Source organism: Dromiciops gliroides, chromosome 2 (genome assembly GCF_019393635.1).
Source record: "Dromiciops gliroides isolate mDroGli1 chromosome 2, mDroGli1.pri, whole genome shotgun sequence".
Lineage (NCBI taxonomy): Eukaryota > Metazoa > Chordata > Mammalia > Microbiotheria > Microbiotheriidae > Dromiciops > Dromiciops gliroides.
Window position 1 is genome coordinate 449,280,229 of NC_057862.1, and position 10,982 is coordinate 449,291,210.

The following is a 10,982-nucleotide window of genomic DNA, read 5'->3' on the forward strand; positions in this document are numbered from 1 at the left end:
GATGGTCTCCTAACAACTTGGGGAGAGTCAAAAGAGATCTCACACAGCAAGTGAGATCTATACTCTGCTTTGAAGTAAGCTAGGGGTTCTAAGCAGTAGAACGGAATAAGGCATGTATTCCAGATATAGAGAACAAACTGTGCCATGATACAGGGACAAGAGGTAGAATCCCATGTAAAGGAAATGTAATACTGATATCAAAATTCAACAAATATGGCACCTGAGTGTGAAGGGGTTGGGGGAAACTAGGGACATTGAAATGCCTGCTCATGTCGACATTATTCCTGAAACTAATCATTGTACTCATTTTTAGCTCAGGAATGATGTCCCCAGAAAATCCTTGTGAAATGCAAAGGTGTTAAGTTAAGGGATGGTAAGCCCTCTAACACATCAATTTGCATGAGTTTGGGCTATATGTATAGTAAGGCTAATAGGATCATCATTAGGTCCCTGAATCCACATCACATTGTGTTTCCACACACAGTTCTTCAATCACAGAATCTCAGAAACTCTGCTAGAAAGGAACACAAGAGATCACTTATTCTAACCTAACTCTGACATCCCTAATGAGTGGTTCTCCAACCTTTGCTTAAAGACCTCCAGTGACTGTGAATATACAATCTCTTGAGACAGCCCTTTCCACATTTGGATAATTCTAATTATTAGAGAGTTTTTCTTTTAACTGGGCAAAAACTCATTTCCATTCATCTTCTACCCATGACTCCTTGTTCTGATTCTGGGACCAAGCAAAAAAAAAAGTCTAATCCATCTTCCCATGACAATCTTTCAAATATTTGAAGACAGTTACCATGTCCCTCCTAAGTCTTTGAATGAGATTAGAGCTAGAAGGCCATCAGATCTAATACCATCATTTTACAAATGAGGAAACTGAAACTCAGAGAGGCGAGTTGACTTGTTTAATGCCTGGAGTTCACAAGTGGCAGACCTGGGATTTGAATCCAGTTTCACTGACTTTCTGTAGCCATTTTTTTTTTGTGAGGCACTTGGGGTTAAGTGACTTGTCCGGAGTCACACAGCTAGTTAAGTGTCAAGTGTCTGAGGCTGGATTTGAACTCAGGTCCTCCTGAATCCAAGGCCGGTGCTTTATCCACTGCGCCACTTAGCTGCCCCAGCCATTCTTATTCTGCTGTACATCTCCCAGTTCTTTCAACTTATTTTCTCTTATGTGGTATAGTCTACCATTTTCTCACTATTTCCTATCTCAATCATCTATCTCTGTATGCTTGTTAGCATCCTCCCTAAAATGGGGTGCCCATATTCTTTTGAATTAAACACAGTTGCATAGATTAGACAGGTATTGGATTAATCAACTAAAGAGAAACAATCATGTTCATTTAGTCAATAGTCAATAAATATTAAGTGCCTGCTATGTGCCAGGCACTATGATAATCACTGAGGGCACAAATAAGAGAAAGATTTTCCCTGCCCACAAGGAGCTTGTATTTGAATGGTAGATGATAATATACAAAAGGAAGCTGAATTGCTGTTGGAGGATGGAGGAACAGCGTGCCTAGTGCAGGGGCATGATATTCATGGTGTTGAAGCCAAACCAAGCAACTGACAGGAAATGAAGTTAATTAGAACATTCTGATCCCCCTATAAAGGGAAGCTTTGGGAGGAGTTTATTGCTTCACCCTCCAGCCCTCCAATCAAATGGAAGAAGCAACTGAGGATACAAAGGTGTTGAGGATCAAAGTTAAATCAACCTCCCTGATGATGAGATTCCAGGTAAGATCATAGGGGCAGCATGATCTTCGGGAAGTTGAAACTAAGTAGAGCAGCTGGACTTTGAATTAAGGTGAGGGAGAAGTCCAAAGTACTTGCTTCTAGATCTGAATAATGGTAAGAGCAACACTCAGATTTAAGGATTCAAATCAATGTGGTCCCAGAAGGTTGGACAACATGATTATAGTGATGAATTCTGTATTTTGAATATCTTGTTTGATTTTAGGTAAAACATTTTAGGAAGGACATAAATATCCAGTGAAAGGTGATCAAGATGGTGAAGGTATTTGAGATCATGCCATATAAAGATGAGTTAAAGAAATTGAGACTATTTAGCCGGGAGAAGAAAAGACCCTGAGGTGAAGAGAGTGAAAACTAACTTCAAGTATTTGAACAGCTGGTCTGTGGAAGGGAGATTAAATATTTTATGGTTGGTCCTGGAGGGCAGAACTGAGAATAATGGGTGTAACTTGTAAAGAGGTAAATTGAAGTTTGATGTTGGGAGTGGGGCAGAATAATTAAAATGCAGAATGTGGAATGGGATGCCTCAAGAGGTAGTAATTTCTCCCCTTTTTAGAGTTGTTCAAGTCGATAGCTATCAAGCATTTATATAGTGCTTTAAGGTTTGCAAAGCACTTTTCAAATATTTTCTCATTTTATTCTCACATCAACACTATTATTATTACAACAGGTACTATTATTAGCCTCATATTGAAGATGAGGAAACTGAGGCAGACAGACATTAAGTACTTTGCCCAGATCAAATAGCTAGTGTCTAAGGCAAGATTTGTATTTGTTTTTCTGACTCTAGGAACCAGTGCTCTAATAGGCTAAATGGTACAGGGAATTCTTGTTTAGGCATAATTTGGACTAGACAACCTCTGAGGTCTCTTCCAATTTAAAGATTATGTGATCTCAAAAGTCTTTCCTAGTTCTGAATCATTCATCTTATAGAAGGGGAGACTCAAACCCAAAGAGGTGAGATAGTAGTCTAGCCTTCAGAAGAATCTAGATAGTATAGGGGATAAAGTAATGGACTTGGATTCAGGTAAACTTGAGTTCAAATCCTGACTTAGGCACTAACTACCTCTATGACCCTAGACAAATCACTTAGCCTTTTTTAGCTTCAGTTTCCTCATCTGCAAAATGGAGACTATTAATAACATCTTACAAGACTTTTATGAGTATAAAATGAGATAGCATATGTAAAATGCTTTGTACACCTTACCATGTTACATAAATGCTGGATATTATTATTCAGAGAATATAATCATGACCTACAGAGAAAAGAACAGAAAGGTCATTGTGTAACTTTTTTTAAAAAAGGTTTTTTTCCCCTCTAGAGAAGGCTATTGCTGGTCATATCAACTGATCAATAAATAAACATTTATAAAGCACCTACTATGTGCTAGTCACCTATATGAACTGAAGCAAAGTTGTCTAGCTTCCTAAAAGAGCAACAAACTATGGTTTTGAACTAAAAGAGCATTGAGGAGCTTATTCTTCCCAAGGGGAAGTGTTAGCCTTAAAGCTGGACATTTCAGCAAAGCTAAAAGATGGAAGCCAAGAGAAGCTCTACAGTCATGTGCTCAGGGGTGCATACCTGGAAGCAACCAACAGAGACTACATGTCTAACAGAATAGTATCCAGTGGATCCCCATCTGGTAGAAGCTATAGTACATATCTGGAGAGCAACATCAAGAATATATTGCTCATTTACCAGGGAAAAGAGGCGAACATGCCTGGCAGGAGCAGCATGATGAAATAACTAAAAGATATCAATGATCTTACAGTATATTGCCCCTGAATGAATACATCTTGTCCACATGTGTGTTCCTCACAAATCTCTCTCTGTACTCACATTCCATATTTCATGAGTGTTCTTGCTGTGTATTTGTGGTTGCTGTGTATTTGTGGAACATTGTATCCCATGTTTGGAGGAAATGTTTTGCTGTTGTTTTTCAAATTTTATCAAATGCCTTTGCTGTGAACTGGGTCCTCCCCTGACTAGTAAAGCTGAACACATCAGTGTGGGGCTTGTGACTTATGATTTTAGTGGATGTAAGCACATAGTATACATTGAACTTGGGTTTTTTTTTTCCTCTGGAGATTATAAATCCAGAGATTTATAACACTGACAGGTGTTATACAATATGGGCTTTAACTAGGATCCATATAGATGCTTTGGCATTTCAAGGATCTACTAAAGAAAAATTAATTTTTTTCTTTTATTTTTATATTGTAATTCAACAGTTGGTTCTCTTATGTGTTCCTTTTTCAGTCAAACAACTTGCTTTAAGGTAATTTGCATGATTGTGTGCTTAAGTACTAATACATATTCTATAATACAAGAGGTACCAAACAGGGTCTCAGACCACATATGCCCCCCAACAATGCCAGCTGGAACCAAATTAAAATGCAGTTAGGAAGTATTCAACAAAATAAATAAAAATACAACAAAACATAGTTAATGTTACATATTAAAACTAAGTTAATATGAGGCCTGCATATATGAATTAGTGGCCTCCATTTCTTTTTGAGTTTCATTCTGCTGTATCATATTCTGTCTATGATGAATATGGAAGATGACATGAGCATAATAGATGCTGATTCCTTAGAACACTGTAGTGCAGCACTGTACCTAGAGTCTCATTCGAGACTGGTTTGTTGCCTCAGATACCATAGATACTCTAGGAATATGCAACACTCACTAGATGAGATGAGACAAACAAAACCATATCTGTTTTCTAGAAATTGATGGAACATGTAACCTATTCTAAAAATCTTTGATAGGATAAGAGTTTCAGAGAGTAATTATTGGGTTTTGGGGGGGTTTGTGAGGCAATTGGGGTTAAGTGACTTGCCCATGGTCACACAGTTAGTGAGTGTCAAGTGTCTGAATCCAGATTTGAACTCAGGTCCTTCTGACTCCAGGGCTGGTGCTCTATCCACTGCGCAACCCAGCTGCCCCTCAGAGAGTAATTAGAAACTGATCATTATACCTTTTCCTGAAGATTCAAAGATATTTCATGGACTCAAAGATCTCCTAGTTGAAGAGGGAGTATTCAAAGACAGATGGCCAGAACTCATCCTTAGGAAAGGAAAGAAAGAAGCAGTAATTAAGAGACTATTTGCCAGGTACTGTGTTACGTGCACTACAAATATTATCTCATATGATCCTCATAACAACCCTTGGAGTTAGGTGCTATTATTATCCCTATTTTATAGTTGAGGAAACTGAGGCAAATAGAGCCAAAATGACTTGCTCAGGGTCATATAGTAAGTATCTAAGGCTTGATTTTCACTCAAGTCTTCCTGATTCCAGGGCAAGAGCTCTATCTACTGTGTCACCTAACTACCTCAAAGTGGGAAAAGATATCCCTGAGCCCAGAAGCAGCTAAAAATACTAACAGGCCTCTGCACTAACCAGGGCATGGGCTTCACTACCTCAAGCTAAGGAAATTCTGAGGGGAGGACCTATGTCTTTCCTAGAAAAACAAAACAAAACAAAACAAAAAAACACTGGAAATTTGGATTGGATAAACAATACAGCATGAACAAGTAACAGATACAAGGAGGAAAAAGTATGCTAATTGTCTTAGAAGGCCAGCCGCTACATGTATACGAAATCTGAAGACTGAGAATCTTGCAGTCATATCAGTTATTCGTTCAATAAATCAACACCTACTATAAACCCCTGCCCTGTGCCAGACACTGTGCTGGATTCTGGGGCTTAAAATATAGATATTAGATAATCCGTGCTCCAATGGAGCTTATGTATTATTGTGGGGAATACATCATATTCTCAGATAAGTTTACATAGGATGTATACACAATAAATAAATACACAGTTGTTAGGAAGAGGGTGAACTGATAACTGAGGGAATCAGGAAATGCTTCTTGTAGAAGGTTAGTCAGTCAGTCAAAAAATGTTTATTATGCTCCTACCATGTGTCAGGCACTGTGTTTGATTCTGGGGATACAGAGAAAGGGAAAAGACTGTCCCTGCCTTCAACAAGCTCACAGTCTAATGGGAGAAGACAACACATAAAAAGAAGCTAAAAAGGAAAGGGGCCTACTTTACCTTACAGTCAGGTGGAAAATGATAATGTGTCTGCCCTAAGGGACAGCTAGGTGGCGCAATGAATAGAACACCGGCCCTGCAGTCAGGAGGACCTGAGTTCAAAGTTGACCTCAGACACTTAACACTTACTAGCTATGTGACCCTGGGCAAGTCACTTAACCACAATTGCCTCACCAAAAAAAAAAAAAAGATAATGTTTCTGCCCTGATGTCTGCCCTGGTCTGTCCTCCTTAAATGGAGGATATGGGAGGAGCTCTCTGTAATGACCACTCTCTACCATCTCTAGTCAGAAGAAGGGATGGGTCCTAGAGGAGAGAAAATGGATTAGCTCCCTCCCTGAGCTTATCTTTATCTCTATGTCTTTCCTTGTCCACTCTACTAACTCTACTACAATAATTTTTTGGAATTGAGAAATTGAGGGGCTTCATTCAATATTTCCAAATTGTGAGCTCCTACAAATTTGATAAGTATAGTCTAGTCTTCAGAGATTAAAGATGGAAAGTATAAGGAATCCTCATAATAAATTAGAATGGTGTCACTTGAAGAAAGCCAATCCCAGTGACCAGCAAGTCGAGTTCAAAAGAAAAGATGGTCTGAAGGCATTACTAGCTGTGGCATTAAGGAGCCTAGGACAAATAATTGCCCTTTGGGGATATAAAAGTTTCTATAAAAGACCCTAGAAAGGCTGACTATTGAAGGTAAACATGTCAGTGGGTGTTTGTGAACTGGTTTTTGCCTTCAATCATTTTTCCACAGAGCTGCCAAAGTACAGGTCTTATGAACCCTAATTTGTAGCATTTACAGATTTCTGAGGTGTTAATGCTCACATTGAAAAGCTGGTTGGAGCTGGCTCCAGAACAGCTCTTGTGAGTTGCTCCCCCACATATGTGTCTTGACTATATATAGTCTGGAGGTATATGCCCTTTCACACATGCACCCTGGACATTATTCTCTATTTGTTTCCATTCTTCCCATTGATGGTGTATGTGGGAGAGTATGCCTCCAGATTTATGGGGAAATGTTGTACTACTACCTTTCTTACTGAGTCATTTCATTAAATGCCTTTGCTTCAAACTAATTATGTTCTTTGGCTGATGACCAATGGTAAACATGGTAAACACATCAGTGGGACTTGTGAAATATAGTTTTAATTAATTTAGACCCAGAATATCTTGAACCTTCCTCTAGGGAAAGAACCCCGATGCTAGCTGGATGAAGCTGTCCCTAAGTGCTGTGTTGGCTACTTAATGAATAGATTTGGGTGGAGCATGGCTGAAATCACCCTTTAAACCAGAATCACATCCCAGAGCAATAACTTTTTTTTTTTTAGAGTCATAGTGGCTTTATTGGGGACAGACACTACCCAGGCCTAGGAGTTGGCATTGGGGCCCTTCTTCTTGCCAAAGGTGGGCACCACATTGACAAATCGTCTGTTGTACTGCATCCTCCTCTTGGCCCGCCCTGTCTTCTTCTCCTGCTTAGCCACCTTGGGAGTCTGACCCCTCACTTTTCCAGCTCGGTCCAGAGAGCCATGGACTTTACCTCCTAGCATTCGGCCAGCCACTTCCAGAGTGGACAGCGGCTCCAACCCACACTGGCCCAAGATGGCTTCATCCTCCAGCGGGGAGCCACCTAGAAGCAGGACCTGATCCTCGGGGGTGATGCCCTCTAGGGATGCCACATGGGCCTTGATCTGGGCGACGGTCTCCTGCCCAGTCACCTTGAGGGTGTGTAGAGCCTGCGCGCGGACAAACAGCTGCATGGTGGCGACCCGGACACACTAGTCCTGCTTCCGTCGCGGCGAAGATGGAGACCAGAAAGCCCAGAGCAATAACTTTGTTGGCTATCAGGTGATGAGCCTCTTGTCAGGCAAAGGTAAGGAAAGTCTAAGAAGGGACTTTCTCTTCATGTTAAAACCCAAGTCCTGGGTTCCCTGTAATATAGCTCTCTGTGCTGCAAATGAACTATTCTGCCTCGCTTGCTCACTTTGGTCTTACTTCCTCTTCCCCAGTCACAGATGAATCTATTTACTTAGACCTGTATTCCATTAAACCCAATCTCAGTGTCTGGGGGGTATTTAAACGAAGCATTTATTCTAAACAAAGTCAGCTGAGTCTGTCTCCCTTCTCGTTTCTGGCTAGCATGAATTTCTGGGGGTGTCAGGCACAAGGGAGCTTTTTGGGACAATGAGTCTGTACTCAGCGCTCCAGACGTCCAAACTGCCCGGTGCCATCAAAAGAGCTGGCAGCATGAGTCACCCGCCGCTGGCCCTATAATCTAGACCATTCATGCCTGAGAAATAATGGGCCAGCCAAGTGTGATCGCAGACTATTATTAAGGCTTTATTTCTGAAATTGGTGTAGTGGAGGTCAAACGTCTTTCACTGTATCCCCATGCACTCACTACTCTCAGCCAGCTTTCAATGGTAATCCCATCAGACCCTTCAAATAAAGCTTCTCTGCAAATTGCCAGTTAATTACTGGGCAGTGTTTTTAGCATTTGATTCTGCTTTTGAATAAGACTGTGTGTCATGGAGCCAGGAGCATCAGTGAATGCAGAACAAACAAGGAGGGAGCTAAAGGAGGGGAAGGGGCTAATAAACCAGAGGAGGCTGTGAGGCAGACCCAGGATGCTGGAGAGCCGCCTTCCACCTTTCTTATTGCAATTGTTTCACCCAGACTGACAAAACACCAGGGAGGGAGCAAATAGCCCCTTTGTAGCTCCCAGATATATGGCAGGATTGGAGGGGCTACTCAGCTGGTAGGAAAGGAGAGGTTCAATGGAGAACTGAAAACATCTCTTCCATGGAGAGGCAGTGCAGTGTACAGCCCAATGTGGAGGATGTGAAATCAGAGGACCTCCCTTTAAATATTTATCTGTTTCTTTCTACCTGTGACCATGAACATATCATTTAAATTCTCTGGACTTCAGTTGTCTTATCTGTAAAATGGGAGGGGGAGTTGAATTACAGTTTCTCCTAAATCCTTTTAAATAAAATATCAGTTTTTTTTTTTAAATCCATTCTCACACTCATCTCTTGAGAGCTAGATCAGCCAATTCCTGTTTACAGTGAAGAAGAGTAAGGCTCAGAGAGGGAAATGATTTGCCCAGTGATAAACAACTAGGTCATGAGAGAGGCAAGAATTCTGACTCTCATGGCCAAAAATATGGTTAATTTAAACTAGTTTCTCCCCTCTGCAGCCTACTTACATATGATTATTTAAATTAGTTTCTAGTCCTCACAGTCTCTAAAACAATGCTTTTTTAAAAAAAGTCAATCAGTAAACATTTATTAAATTCCCATTATGTGCCAGGCACTGTGTTATGTGCTGGGAATACAACAATAGACCCTCAAGGAACTTACAATTGAATGAGGAAGATGCAAACAAATATATACAAAGTAAACTGTGTACAGGATGAACATGAAACAATTAGCAGAGGGAAGGCACCAGAATGAAGAGGAGCCAGGCTTCCTGTAAAAGATGTGATTTTAGTTGGGACTTAAAAGAAGCCATAATATTTCCCCCCTGTCATTGTCCTCGTCATCCTCATTGTCATCATCATCATCAAAAAGCATCGTGCTAATCATTGGGTGTACCAAAAAAAATAAAAAAGAAAAGGAAAAAACCCAGTCCTTTACCTTCAGGAGCTCACAGTCTAAAGACAGCATGTTAAACTAAGCACATACAAGATACATAAAATATAATGGGAAGTGATCTTTAAGGGAAGTAAGTAGCCGTAAAGAGAGAGGAGGTGGGAGATGAAGAGAGAGGTTCTAGCAGAAAATTGGATTTGAACTGAGTCTTGAAGAAATCAGATTAGATATATGGAGTGAGTGTGAAAAAGGAGATAACATCAGGACTCAGTCTGGGTAACTGGGAGGATGATGGCATCCTCAACAATAATAAGGAAGTGGAGAAGAAGGGTGGGGTTGGGGAGAAAGATAATGAGTTCTGTTTTGGACACGTTGAGTTTGAGACATCCACTTTGAGATATACAATTGTTAATTGGTGATGTGAAACTAGAGGTCAGGAAAGAAGTTAGGACTGGATAAATAGATGTGAGAATCGTCAGCACTGAGATGATAATTGAATCCATGGGAGCTGATGATATCACTAAGTGAGACAGCATAGAGGGAGAAGAGATGAGAACCAAGAACCAACTCTTGGGGACACCCACTGTTGCTGGGCATGTTCTTGAAAAATCTCCGGGAAAAGAGACTGAGGAGTGAGTGGTCAGTCAGGTGGGAGGAGAATTGGGAGATAGCAGTATTATAAAAGAAACCAACTAGAGAGGAGACAGTAGCTAGAAGAAAAGCATGATTAACAGTGTCAAAGGCAACAAAGAGGTTAAGAAATATGAAGATTGAGAAAAGGTCATTAGATCTGGTGATTAAGAGATCATTGGTAACTTTGGAGAAAGCAGTTTTAGTTAAATGAAGAAGTTGAAAGCCAGATTGTAGAGAATTCAGAAGAAAGTGAGAGGAGAAGAAATGGAAACATTGATTATAGATTGATTTCTCAAGGAATGTAGCCAAGAGAGAGGGGAAAGATATAGGAGGATAAATAGTAGGGATGGATGAATCAAGTAAGATTTTCTCCCCTGAAAGAAGGAAGTATGGGCATGTTTGTAGGCAGTAGAATGAAGAGAATGAAGATGATAGAGTGGTCAATTTGTTGAAAAAATGGGATGTAATGGAATCAAGGGCACACATAGTGAAGTTTGCCTTGGCAAGGAGAAGGGCCATCTTTGAGTGACACGAGTGAAGGAGATAATAGAGAAAGATATCTGAGTGATATGAGATAAGGAGGAGGGGAAATAAAGGAACTCTTTGTGAAATGGTCTTAGTTTTTGTGTAAAGTATGAGACAAAGTCAGCTGAGAAGCTGGGGTGAGTGAATCCTATGGGAGGCAAAGGCTCCTAAGGTATGAGTAATTTCAGGCTGAGACTTGGCAAGACATGATCAGTGATAGAAAGGGGGCAAAGGATTATGGTTTAGAGGATAGTTTACAGGGGCAACTAGGTGGCACAGTGGATAAAGCACCGGTCCTGGATTCAGGAGGACCTGAGTTCAAATCTGGTCTTAGACACTTGACACTTACTAGCTGTGTGACCCAGGGCAAGTCACTTAACCCTCATTGCTCCACTAAAA

At 40.6% G+C, this 10,982-nt stretch overlaps 1 protein-coding gene across 1 annotated transcript; it reads right to left on the reverse strand.

Moving 5' to 3' along the window:
* Positions 1–7,146: 7,146 nt before the first annotated feature.
* LOC122742938 (ubiquitin-like protein FUBI) lies at positions 7,147–7,632 on the reverse strand. The gene has a single exon (XM_043987542.1). The coding sequence runs from the start codon at positions 7,590–7,592 to the stop codon at positions 7,200–7,202; it is 393 nt and encodes a 130-aa protein (XP_043843477.1). The 5' UTR covers positions 7,593–7,632; the 3' UTR covers positions 7,147–7,199.
* Between the last annotated feature and the right edge of the window lie 3,350 nt (positions 7,633–10,982).